The sequence below is a fragment of the Euprymna scolopes genome, chromosome 44 (genome assembly GCF_053919585.1).
Source record: "Euprymna scolopes isolate OS-2025 chromosome 44, ASM5391958v1, whole genome shotgun sequence".
Classification (NCBI taxonomy): Eukaryota; Metazoa; Mollusca; class Cephalopoda; order Sepiida; family Sepiolidae; genus Euprymna; species Euprymna scolopes.
The window spans coordinates 56,021,898-56,035,998 of NC_136525.1; the positions used below are offsets into that span (position 1 = coordinate 56,021,898).

Genomic DNA, 14,101 nt, shown 5'->3' on the forward strand with positions numbered 1-14,101 from the left:
TTCTTATATATTATAAAGTTGTGATTTCAAAAATACAAAATATGTATCTATATGACTTGAATCAAACCGAAACCATCAGCTTGAATCGAAACTGAAACCAAAACTTATGAAGAAAAAAATGTGTGTGTGTGTCTGGTCACAAATAGGCTCCTATATGGTTGACTATTTTAAAAAACTGATTACATATAATGATAGAAGATGTATCGAGACACAGGAATGGGTATGTTTGATCTGGCATAATGATGATTCATTAAAATTGTGGGGTCTGCGTATGCGGCTGGTCCACAAAGTATGAAAATAAAAAATTTTAAAATTTAAAAAAAAAAAACCTTTACAAGTGTTTTTGATATAGATGTACATAATACTTTGATAAGTATGTTTTAACTTAAATAGGGATGGTATAATAAAATTGTGGGGTCTGCGTTCGCGCCTGGCCTCCATAGAATGGAAATAGGCACAAACTTTAATAAAGACTTTTCATATCTATCTGCGTAAGTATACTTTGATAATTATGTTTTAATTTTAAGAAATATTGTATAATAAAATTATGGGGTGTTCGTTCGCGCCTGACCTCCATAGAACGGAAATATGTCACAAAGTTTAACAAGATATTTTAATATAGATCCACAGATTATTGTGATAAGTGTTTCAGTGTGAACAGGTATGGTACAATAAATCATGGGGTTTATCTATTTTATTTTTACTTTCATCATATTTTGCTTTGGTTTTAATACCCCCAAATTCGAAGCTATCTCTTTACAACCCTTCCTTTTCATAACCTATCATACTTTCATAAATCAGAGTCAATTTTCTGTAGGCTGTTTTTGAACCCAGTCAACGACTGGTACTTTTGCTAGTATATATATATATATATATAGGATCAGGCGTTATATTTCAAATGTATTCTTTGTCTTACATAGAATAATAAAAATATTTTGATTTGAAATTTAACCATTTCACGTCATAAATTTTTAACTTTATTGAATGACTAAAATTTCTCACTCGCTACTTAATTTGGCTGAAAAATGCGAAGCTCGCTGTTTGTTTACAAACAAACGTTTGAGCACTTTACGAGTGGCGGACGGATGTTTATTTAAATAGACATCCGGACAGATTAGTTGCGGGCACCGCTTCCGTGGTCAAGGGGTAGAACTGCCGACTGTCATCACGACGGTTCTAGGTTCGATCCTCGGCTTGGGATAGGTGCTAGTCTAGCGGCACTGATGAGTTGTGATACAACGAAACAGGACTGTATGTCGATTACTAAAATATATTTTATATATATATATATATATATATATCGTTTTCGCTAGGATATCTTCCTAGCGAAACGATATGTAAATTCATTCTGGACTCAGCAATAAATTTCCTATATACTGCTCTGGCTACACATTGAGCACTCTAGTCAGTTTTTTTTTTCCACCACTGATTAAATAAATAAATATATATATATATATATATATATATATATATAAATTGAGTTCCTTCAGCTGAGACCGAAACTTATGAAAAATTCTTGGTAAAATTATTTATTACAAGAAATGAAAGGTCATAACAATTAAATGACAGTCACTCGGAAGAAAAAAAGATGTAAGCATGACAAAATAACACACGCTATCGTATTAATATATCGACTAGCTAAAAATCTGTAAAATTAAAAAAAAAAAAAATCTGTCTTTATTAAAAGTTCAACAGATCTTGCTAGGACTTCAGACATGTCGTCATTTTCATTGCAAGGGTCTAAATTTATTTTACATTGACCACAGCCCAGGGCTCTTCTCCATATCTAATGTGATATCCTACATCTGCGGAGAGTTCAAAGACTGGCTTCTCGAATGGTGCTGGGTCTATAAGATTGGTCCTAACCCTTTTTATTCTTGAATGTCAACGATAATGTGGCGATCTTGCTTTGCTCTACAATGTCTCCTTAATGGTTATTATGATAGACTTTGAGATTTATCCACTCCAGAGCCAGAAAGAGGTCTATGTGGGTTCAATAAACTATTTTAATTAAGAAATAAATAAAAAATTAAAAAAATTAAAAAAATGTGCTAGGGCTTAAAATACACTTGGTCAAAAATACATTTTCAATTTTTTTTCTTTTTTTTTTTTTTTAATCTATATATCTAGAAAAGTGAAATTGTCTCTGTGTGTACATTTCCCTACCAAATTACTCTGTCAATTTTCAGTCTACAGATTTGAGAGTTGACATAAGGGATATTGAGACAGGGAAAATCTTTTTAATCAGTTTTTAGCCAAAAATTTGGTTGTCAAGGCGTTAAAGTTCAACGATTTGACCTTTGAAAACTCTACCAAACTCCTCCACCAATTTTGAGTCTAAACCCTTGAAATTTTAGATGTAGGTTCCTTGGATATGGATCAAACTTTTTAACTTGATTTGAGCCCAAAATAATAAATGTTAAGGGATCAAAATTGGGGCAAAATTTAAAAATAATTTGACCTCTCAGCCAATATTTGGTCTAAACATTTGAAATTTTACATAAATTGTATTCAGACAGAGAGTAAGTTTTTTAATCAGTTTTAGGCCAAAAATTTGGCTACCAAGGGGTCAAAGTTCAAAAGCAAACTATTCAGCAAATTTTGGGTCTAAACATTTCAAATTTTACATAAATGGTATTCAGGCGTGCAGCAAACTTTAATCAGTTTTTGGGCGAAAATTTGGTTGCCAAGAGGTCAAAGTTGAAAGAGTTGACCTTTGTAGACTCTACCAAACTCCTCTGCCAATTTTGAGTCTAAACACTTGAAATTTTAGATGTAGTCATGCATTTGAGTCAACTTTTTACTATATATATACATATAAAGTTATGTACAGTACATAGAGCCCGAGCAAAACTGGGCTGAATTGTTAGTATTAAATAAAAACGAAACAAAAAATTATGATACAAATAAAATAAAAAAGATAAAATTTTAAATAAAATCTTAAAAAAAAAAAAAAAAAAAAAAAAAAAAAAAAAAAAACTTTAAATAAAAATTTTTTTAAGTATAAAACAAAATACAAAAAAATTTTTTTTTTTTAAATTTAGAAATTAACATGTACTTTTTTTTATTCTACAGAAAGTTAAATAATTTTTTTTTTTTTTTTTTTTTTTTTTTTACAACATAACCGGTTTTGTATAATTTATTGTAAAAACCATTTCATAAGATTTTCCTTGTAATTATTCTCAAATTGTTATATTCAGGATGTTTTAGCCGGTGTAACTTCCAAACTTCTTCAAGTTCAAACTTTTTTTTTATAATAAAAAGATAGTCAGAGTTTATGAATGTTGACAGATATCAGTTTATGCCAATTTGAAATGAGGATTTTAAACAGGAAAACATTTGTAGAAATGTTTGAAAATTTACAGAAATTTAGAAGATTTGTTTTATGCCAACCTGGTCATGTATTATCTTAATCAAGAATTTTATTTTAGCATTCAATAATAAAAAAATATATACATGCACACACATACATAAACTGTTGAAAAATAAAATTATACATACATAAACTGCACTTACACATAGCTTGGAATGCAGTGAAGTCATGAGTCATAATTAGGGCTATGGCAACAGAATTATCTTATTGTTTTGACTCTTGAGTATATGCAAGTTAATCAATCGAGAACAACATCACTCTATATAAAAACATCTAAGATATTAACTGATAAATACTCAAGAGTCAAAATAATAAAAAGAATATGCTGTTGTCATAGTCCTAAGTCATATGTAATTTTATTTTTGTTTTGGTTAGAAAAAAAAAAAATTGTAAGGGAGACAACGCTTCATATCTATAATATAAATCTCACCTGTCCGTTTAAATGTATGTATGTTTATATATCTGCCTAAAACTTTCGACAGAGGCGACGAATTTTCATGAGATTGGCACCGTTCTGAAGCCCGACCTTTTGGACAACAAATATCGAAAAATTGTCCAGAAGCATTAATTCCATCACCCTCAACTGGGAACTTTTTACAGGGAGGGGTTAGTTTTTTTTGCCGAAATTTACGAAAGTCATCCTCTGTTTTTGATTGACTAGCTTTAATTTAAAACTATGTCATTTCCGGTTTGGCGATGGGTGCAACAGCAAAGATGTCACTGTTTTTTCATGTTCTTTTCCTCCTTCGCGGTATAGGTTCAAGCCTGCCTGCCTGCCTACTACAACTTTTTTTTTTTTTTTTTTTTTTTGCGCTAGCAACTTTCCTATTTTGTTTTTCTTGCTCTTACAGACACCTCCACTTTCTTTTCCGCGTTCGCGTCACGAATTTGAGCCTGCATACTACCACCTTGATTTTTTTCTCAACACACGTCTCCAAACACTCGGGCAACGCCAGGCACTCAGGCTAGTTATAATATAAGTTAAAAAGATATTTTTCACACAGTAATGAGCTTCGGAAGATTGTCAGTGAAAGAAATACAAAAGATAAACGTTTCATTATTTCTAGTCGTCACTTTGAAAAATCGCTTGCAAATGCGACTGTTTCACTCGCAACGTAAAGCCCTGGTTTAAACTTTGACACGTGAGTACAGTAAGGGAAGCAGAAGAACCGGGAGGAAATTCCAAAGTCTAGCAGTTCGAGGGACGAAACTATTAGAGTAGAAGGCCTTCCAGAATCTAGAGATCTCCACAGTGGAGGGGTGGGATTTTGCTGCTTGTCAGATTAGTCGGGAGTATTTATGTGGAAAAGGCACGAGTGCTACAAGTTTGTCAGAACACAGGACTGCAGTATTTTGGCGATGGGACAGAGGTTAGATTTTGCCTGATAGTTCAGGACTTATTAGATTGGAGACTCTTTTTTTTTTTTTTAATAAAACGAACAAAGTTGAAAAGATATTTTTCACTCAGTAGTGAGCGTTGGAAGATTGTCAGTGAAAGAAATGCAATCACTAAAAGATAAGCGTTTCATTATTTCTAGTCGCCATTTTGAAAAATCACTCGGAATGTAGAGCCCTGATATGTAAGACAATCAATCGAGAACCACATCACTCTATATAAAACCATAAGATATTAACTAATAAATTCATTATTTCTAGTCGCCACTTTGAAAAATCACTCGGAATGTAGAGCCCTGATATGTAAGACAATCAATCGAGAACCACATCACTCTATATAAAAACATAAGATATTAACTAATAAATACTCGAGAGTCAAAATAATGAAAAGAATATACTATTGTCATAGCCCTAGTCATATGTAATCTTATTTTTGTTTTACTTAAAAAAATAAAAAAATGTAAGGGAGGCAACTCTTCACATTACAAGTTATTGCCCTTGCTCATGTTTATTTAATTTCTTTTAGTGATAATCTAGATTGGTAGAGCAGAACCAGATGATTCTGTAAATAAACTGTAGCAAAGTATGTTATTTTTGTCGATTGTATAGTAAAACAGTAATCTGGAAAGTTTGATTCGTTAGTTTAAAAAAAAAAAAAAAAAAAAAAAAAAATGGCAGCGTTGGCGGACACGAACTTGCAAAAGTTTGTAAGTGAACACTATCGATCGGACCACTGATGTTATCACGTCGCAAAATTAGCTTTTTAAAATGTACCAATAAATCGACCGTTCGCACATGTGCAATTAACAAACAGCGTCAAAACCTAGATTTTTACCTGACCCTCCCACCTGTGAAACAAAACATTTCTACATGTAATTGACGATTTTTTCTAATTTTTCCATAATATGTCTGAAAGATTGCTCTTTCTAACAGTACCAGGTCCATGCTGATACAATGTGGATGACAAAAAGGTTTAGTGGACATACAAACACACACAAACAACTGATATTTATGGTTTTACTAATGTGGGTGCCTGGCGTTGCCCAGGTGTTTGGAGGTGCAAAAAAAAAAAAAAAAAAAAAAAAAAAAACTTCGGGTAGGCAGGTAGGCTCGAACCTGAAGCCTTGAGGGGAAGGTTGATAAAATAAAATCGTGATAACTTACCGCAACGCTAACTGGGCAGAAAACTGAGAAAGGTTGAAATTAAACGATTAAAAAGTGACAGGTTCGTAAATTTAATGAGGTCAAACATGCGATAGGTGAATGAAATCACGCACTTAACTTTGGCTGCAAACCAGTTTCTGTATATTTTTTGTTTCCCCCTAAGATGTTGGGGAAAACCAGCAGGGAGAGAAAAGTCGGGGAGAAAAGTCGAGGGGGTGGGTCCGTGGTGAGGGAATCAGGGGGAAGAAAAGTTGGAGGTGGAGGAAAAGAAAAGTCAGGGCAGGAGGGGAAGGAAGGTGCCCAAATGCTGAAAAGCCTACTTTAATAGCTTCTTTCCTCAGACTGCTAGATTTTGGAATTCCCTCCCCGTTTCCTGCTCCCCTGGCTGTACTAACACGGGGAAGTTTGAATGTAATGTGAACTGACATCTTGCTGCTCAACTCCTTACCCCCCCCCCCACCCTCGTTAGATACGATCCTAAAACGTAGCCCTTTATGTCCAAGTGGCAATATATCATTTTTGGAGTAGGATAAAAAAGAAAAGAAAAATTTACACTAAGTCTAAAATGAACATAAACATGACAAGCAGAGGTCACTCTCCGTGATGCATTGACTTAGTGCACGAGGCATTTCGTACATAGATTAGTCAGCTAATTAACGGATAAGACTTGAAAGGGTAGGGGTGTGTACGTGAAATCCGATTTGTAATTACACGGTTTGGTGCATGCAAATCAAAATCTAATAGCAAACAATAGGAGACAGCATTAAGTGTCACACCATTAAAGTTAAAAACGGATTAAGGAGTATTAACTCCCATAACTTAACATGCTAATCTCGTTTCACTTAAAGGCCTCTATCAGATGTGATTTTTAGAATTGCAGCACAGGGTGGAGTAGGTGTTAAATGTTTGGTCGTTTGGTCTTACGGTACATCAAGCCCTTTTCAGGTTATTTAATGTCGAATCCAGTAATTTTGGAAAAAGTTTTTATGCTTCAATATATTCGAATATTAATTTATGGTTTTTAGTTTGGTTGTTTTGTAGAGTAAAACTGTTTATTTATTTGTGGACTGTTATCCGTGTTTTTATAATTGTTGTTTCACCACGTTTCGGCCAACTATTCCTCTGGTCTTCTTCTGGGGTTTAGTTTAGTTGTATTGTAGAGGAAAATTCTTGTTAGAGTTTTGGAAAGGAACAGAAAAAAAACAAGCCAAGCATACGGGGTGCCCCTCCACGAGTGAAAAATTTACTTTCACCATGACTCATGTTTGTGCAAAATTTCAAAATATCCAAGATATGGTCATTGTGAAAAATGCAAATAGATGAACGTTTTGAGGACAATTTTACCCTGATAATGGTGTGGGGGTGGGGTTGGTTTGGTGGGGAAAGACCAGAGTTATCCCGGAAAATCTGCTCTGGCAAAAATTAACTTTCACCATGACTAATGTTTGTGCAAATTTTTTTTTTAAAGTCCCAGACGGGGTTATTAAAAAAAAGTGTGAACAAATGAACGGGAGAGAATTACTAGGTCCAATCCTTCCTTTGCCACGGAACCAAAAATCTGGTCAATTCTGCATACATGGTTATACAACGTCGTGAAAAATTAATGAAGAAACATTTTAGAGTAAGAAAACATCTAACTCTGCTGCTCGGAAGGTGGGGTGTGTGTGGGGGGGGGGCGGAATACAAGAGACCAAAAGACTAACTAAAGAACAAACAGTCAGATAAATGTAAACCTTTTCCGATAAACATTGGTCCATTAACTTGTATAGCCATCGTAAACAGGCGTGAAATCTATTTTTATTATGACTCTGCCTAAAAACAGATTTGTTTTGCTTTAGTGGATGAATCGGATTAGCGGTTACTAATTTGAGATTTTCATGTCAGCAAGATATTAACGATACACCTCAGGCGAACAAATCTCGTATGCTTATTATATAAATAAATCACTGCTAAAATATCGGTGACGTTACATAATCGTGTGCTAATAGTTTTGTAAAAAATTATTACCTGTGGAACACTTACGATGTACCTATTAGCTAAACGAACATTTTTAAATATAAAGAAGCGATTAGTGCCTGCATAATATTTACAATAAAAAAATTTAATATACAGCATTGGAATATATAATTATAGATAATTGACATAAGTTTCGCCATGATCATTAACATCTCAGGTTTTTATTGCTTAAGGAGACTTGCTACTAACCTCTAATAACTTGAAAATGGTTTAACCCTCCTCTCCCCAAACACACATTAAAAATGCCTACATCTTTGAAGGTGTTTCTCTGTGCAACCTGGATCATTCAAACACGATAGTGGTTGAATATATGGTTAAGTGGCAGTTATAGTCATTTAGAACTGCTTTAAAGCTTCATTGCTCACTCATTTTTTGACCAAATTTCTAACAATTATTACAGTTTATAGATCACCTTCTCAGCTATATTGTGAAATTTTTTTTTTTTTTTTTTTTTTTTCAATTTTTGTTCAGTAAAACAAAAGTTATGATGAATTTACTGGTGTTTAAAATCATAAAAAAGTGTAAGGAGGTGAGTGACGTTTTTTTTTATGACTGGTTTCTATAGCAACCACATCGCTTCAGTGACTACTGTTGCTACCAATTCACCGCTCTCATGAAAAAAGAAATAAGTGAAACAGAGAGAATAAAATTTAGATAATTGGGGGCGGGGGGGGGGGATCATCAAAAGGAGACGAGTACCGTACATTGTTATTACATGGGTGTATGTTATGTTTATGGGGCAAAAAAAAAAAAAAAAAAATAAGACTAAAATTAAACAAAGAACAAGTGAATTTACTGGAAGCCTGGACAAATCATGGATTACAATAGAAAAATGCGAGCATGAAAATTAATATGGTTAAGCTTAAACATGGAAAAGTAAAGGACTAATTGTTAAAACTGGAAAAGAAAAGGACAAGATATTCTAGTAAAAAATATAATAAATTTATAACTTCAAATGTTGAAGCATTAAGAATTTTTTTTTTAAATTCAATTTATACCAATTATATAATCAATTCTTAATGCTGCAATACTTTAAGTTATAGATTTATTATATTTTTTACTAGAGTATCCTTTCTTGCTTTGACAGGGCTCAAAACCGGCTTTGAAATCTAGTGGCTGAAGCTTCTTCCCCACCATACTTCCTCTTTCTCATAGAAGAGACAGTCTATCTCCGCTCTATTGTCATGACACGTGTTCGACTGTGGTTTCAAGAATTAAGTGGATGGAATAAGTTCAGGAAACTTCTGTCTTTACTATTTGATTGGGGTTTGTATTACTGTACACATAGATTCGAAAAAGTTGTCAAAAAACATATATAACAAATAAATGTTATCAAAGGCAAAATAAGTTACTTTTCTACCAAACTGGATATAATTTTCGCGTTTTTATTCAATTTAACATGTTTATTCAGCTCGAAAAGCATACAGTGTTTACCGATGTATTGGAAAATTCAAAATGGCGGCCAACTCTCTCTTTAACACAGTAAGTTCGGGAAAAAGTGTTATAAATAATAAACTAGACAAAATGCTATTAAAAAAACACCGAATATATGTCAAGTTATGTCACGAAAACATATATTGAGCGAATTCCTAACAGTATTTTGTTGAGTTTATTATTTATTACACCTTTTTCCGAACTTACCGTATTAAAGAGAGAGTTGGCCGCCATTTTGAATTTTCCAATACATCGGTAAACACTGTATGCTTTTCGAGCTGAATAAACATGTTAAATTGAATAAAAACATGAAAATGATATCCAGTTTGGTAGAAAAGTAACTTATCTTGCCTTTGATAACATCTATTTGTTATATATTTGTTTTTTTGACAACTTTTTCGAATCTATGTGTACAGTAATACAAACCCTTTGATTTCAATATAATTAGAACATTTGCAGTAGACTCTCATTTAGCTACAACAACTGCTAATAATTTCCTTTATTATTCATCTGTGACTAAAACTAAATCCTATGAGCAAAGTTTCTTTCCTACAACTGACAATCAGTGGAACACAATACTGTGAGGCTGCTTCCATACTAGCTGTCGTAACTCAGTCTTTCTTTTATTGCCCCTCATCTTTCCCTTTTTTTTGGAGGGAACAACTTGTGACCCTTCACTGCTAACACCGGGGCTTCCTTTTTTTTTCCCCCTTTCCATGGATTGGTGGACATGAGGGTTTAGCTACTACTGCCTCCACCTTTCTCTCCTCAATGTCGGAGCTTTTCCTTTCTTCCATCTCCACACTGGGACTTTGATTAATTTCTTACATTCTATTTCGTTAGTATTTTGGACTTAATCAATTTTGACATATTTTTAAGCGTTTGCTGCTTTCCCCTTCCACACCAGCTTCACGCTAATTCTGTTTTATTCTTTCTTTCTGTTTTCAGTTTTTACCTTCTTCATTTTCAATAAACCTGTTGATTCAACGACAAACTGTCTTCAGTTTTTAATTTGGAGAAGTGTTTACACTTTCCGTCATAAGACTTAAACCACTCTAGACAATGGAGCATGTGGTCTTTATGGAACGAAACACCAGTTGTAATATTCTCTGAAACAATATGTTCTATTATCCTCAATAATCACAGTGTTGTTTCACCAGTTAACTGATACTAGACTCATTAACCCAGATCCTCAAGTGGTCCAGGCCATGATAAATGGTGACTCTAACCCAAGTAGAAAAAAATGGTCTTAAATTTAGTTTTATTCCCAATAACTTGCAAAGTATACAGGTTTAGAAACATACACAAGCATAGATTATCTCCCTTACAACAAAATATTTTTCCGCACGAGTTTAAAAATAATAAAGTTTAATTGCAAAATAAAAACAAAATGACTTCATCGCATTTAATTGAAAAAATATGAAACAACTGTTGAGAGAGAGAGAGAGAGAGAGACAGAGAGAACAAGAGTGACAGAGACAGAGAGAGCAAGAGCGACAGAGACAGAGAGAGCAAGAGCGACAGAGACAGAGAGAGCAAGAGCGACAGAGACAGAGAGAGCAAGAGCGACAGAGACAGAGAGAGCAAGAGCGACAGAGACAGAGAGAGCAAGAGCGACAGAGACAGAGACAGAGAGAGCAAGAGCGACAGAGAGAGAGAGAGAGCAAGAGCGACAGAGAGAGAGAGAGAGAGCAAGAGCGACAGAGAGAGCAACAGAGAGAGAGAGAGAGAGCAAGAGCGACAGAGAGAGAGAGAGCGACAGAGAGAGAGAGAGAGAGCGACAGAGAGAGCAACAGAGAGAGAGAGAGCGACAGAGAGAGCAACAGAGAGAGAGAGAGAGAGAGCGACAAACAGAGAGAGAGAGAGAGAGAGCGACAAACAGAGAGAGAGAGAGAGAGAGCGACAAACAGAGAGAGAGAGAGAGAGCGACAAACAGAGAGAGAGAGAGAGAGAGCGACAAACAGAGAGAGAGAGAGAGAGCGACAAACAGAGAGAGAGAGAGAGACAAACAGAGAGAGAGAGAGAGAGAGAGAGAGACAAACAGAGAGAGAGAGAGCGACAAACAGAGCGGCAAACAGAGAGAGAGAGCGGCAAACAGAGAGAGAGAGAGAAATCGACAAAGAGAGCGAGAGAGAGCAACAGTGAGCATGCGTGCACAAGACAGAGAGAGAGAGTGACAAACAGAGAGAGAGAGAGAGAGTGTGTACAAGAGCGCAAGAGTGAGTGTGCGAGAGACAGCGTGCAAAAAGCACACAAGAAACAGAGAAGAAGCCGTTTCTTACCTGTGTGTCTATATAGGTCTCGATTTTGGGTTCAACAGCAAGTTCTGCTTCAAGGATCCTCTCGACGGGCATGTCAACGTTTGCGCTGCTTGTACTCTCCACCTCCCCTTCGCCTTTCTCTTTCACCCTTTGCCGCTCTTCTTGTACGGCTGGAAAAAATGAGAAGGAAGAAAAAAATTTTAAATAACTAAGAATAAAAGATATTTTAACAGAGAATTTTATGTACAATATTAACGGAATAGGATTTGGGTTCAGTGAAAAGATCAATATGAAAAAAAAAAAAAAAAAAAAAAAAAGTTATTTTTAAGGCTAATACAGAGTGGAACAATAAAGTTTTCGCTCCTAAAAAAAAAAAAAAAAAAAAAAAAAGACACCACAGCTTCATTTGAAAACTTTTATTGGAAAAATCAATTAAGGTAACTTGATTATGTAGTAGAGCTGACATCTATTCAATGTAGCCACCTTCAGCCTCATGTACAGCGCAATCATGTTGACACACCAGTTCTCATCAGATAATTAAGTTAAGCAACGTTGAGCCTGGTCAGTACCAGATGGGTGACAATTTGGGAAGGCTAGGCGCTGTATGTACCTTCTGGGAAGGTTGGGCGTGGAGCCAGAACCCTCACCCTGTAAAAAGAACTCCTACAAAAACATCTATAAAAGTTGTAGGATGGCCTATGCCTCTCCAGGGGCTCAAGGGCTATGGATGGATGGGACCTTCAGCATCAATCACCGCCTCAATACAGGCCCGGTTGTGGGAGCAGGCCTTTCCACAAGTGCCGACGGGAGCTCAGCGAATACTTGGCGGATGTGGCGATTAGGCTGGCTTTGATGTTGTGGGAGGTCATGTTGGTGATGTTCTTGACGTATGACCAAACAAAGTAGTCCAGCAGGTTCACGTCGGGGCAGGAGAGAGAAGGGTACAAAGTCGTAACATTCCTTCTGAAGCCAAGCCTGAGACTCTTTGGACTTGTGGGCTGGTGCTGAGTCCTGCTGCCTCATTCAGGGTTTGCCATCGGCCACCTGATTGCACCAGAGGTGCACCACACTCTTCAACACATCCAGGTACAATTTGGTGTTGATTTCAAGCCGACTTCGAAGATGTGAGGTGGCATGATGTAGCCCTCGCTTGAAACCACACAAAAGACCATAACTGTGGTCGGAAATTTTGTTTTCATCACCCTCAACATGTTCCTGTTATTTGTGGCAATCCAGTAATGCACTTTCAGAGTGTGGGCAATGGTCCTGTTGTCATAACTTGGATTGGTAGAAAGCATGAGTTGTACAGTGGTGCATCTACAATCGTGCTTGTTGAACATTGTGTCATTTTCAGGCATGATAGAATCTCCTATCGCTACTCAGATCTGTACACGGCTAACTAGGACCCCCCCCCCAAGAAAACGATTGTCATCAAACGGAAATGGAATCAGGTCGTCCTTTCTAGGGTGATAATTTTATTGTTCCATCCTGTAGTAATATGTGATCAAAGAGAACATTTTTACTAGTATATATAACAAATTGACTTATTCTAGACTGCTCTGGTAAAGTAGGAGGTAAAGCCTGGGAAGATGGTATCATGACAACAGATACTATAAAAATTATTAAGAATAGCAGAAATATGCAATGAAAGAGAGCATATTTATTTTACTAGTATATATACCAGGGCGTTCCAAAAATAATGCCTCCTATTTTTTATTCTATTCGAATGGATCAGAGGGGACTGCAAATTGCATTGTTATGATGACTGAACTTATGCATTCATGACCTGAAAGTTTCATCTGTGTTGCAAATATTGACAGTATGAGACTAAGAAAGCAACCCTTGTCATGAACGTGTGTCAGAAGCAGAGATGTGCTGTTGAATTCCTCCATGGAAAAAAAAAAAAAAAAAAAAAAAAATTGAACTGATCAACATTTACCGGCGACTGTTGAACATTTAGGAAGCTGATGTAGTTGATGTTAGCAAAGGAGATGGGTTTGCAGATTTCAGAGTGGCGACAGAGATACGAGTGACAAAGTGTGTTCTGGATTTTACGACCGAGGAATCAAAACAGGTTGGCAAAAAGTGCATTGAGAATGCTGGTGACTATGTAGAAAAAATAAATTCTGGAACACAAAAAAGGTTGCTCTTTTATTGATACCACTCCCGTCTTCATAACTCTTTAACATTTTAGTTTTTGAATTAAAAAAAATAGGAGATTTTACTTTTGGAATGAACATATACTACACTATTGTTCTTATCTTGCCATTTTCACGTTTTGGTCCTAACTTGCACTTTTCTGGAGGTTGAATCCTCATTGCAGGCGACACTCAAAATATATATTTCAGATTAACAATGTGTTTAAAAATCAGAGCTATTGTAACGAAGTGTGCGCTCTCTTGGTAACAGCGTGTGTAAGCGCATTGTGAGAAAATCAGCAGCAGTCGTAGAATAGCTG

At 35.6% G+C, this 14,101-nt stretch overlaps 1 protein-coding gene across 31 annotated transcripts in view; it reads right to left on the bottom strand.

Annotated features, from left to right (window-relative positions):
* The window catches only part of LOC145268857 (retinoic acid receptor RXR-like), a 647,258-nt gene that overhangs the window by 21,736 nt on the left and 611,421 nt on the right, over positions 1–14,101 (bottom strand). For all 31 annotated transcript variants that reach the window (XM_080124564.1, XM_080124550.1, XM_080124541.1 and 28 more), the window contains one exon: positions 11,665–11,813. In XM_080124564.1, coding sequence (XP_079980690.1) covers positions 11,665–11,813 — 149 coding nt within the window. The remainder of the gene's footprint in view (positions 1–11,664; positions 11,814–14,101) is intronic.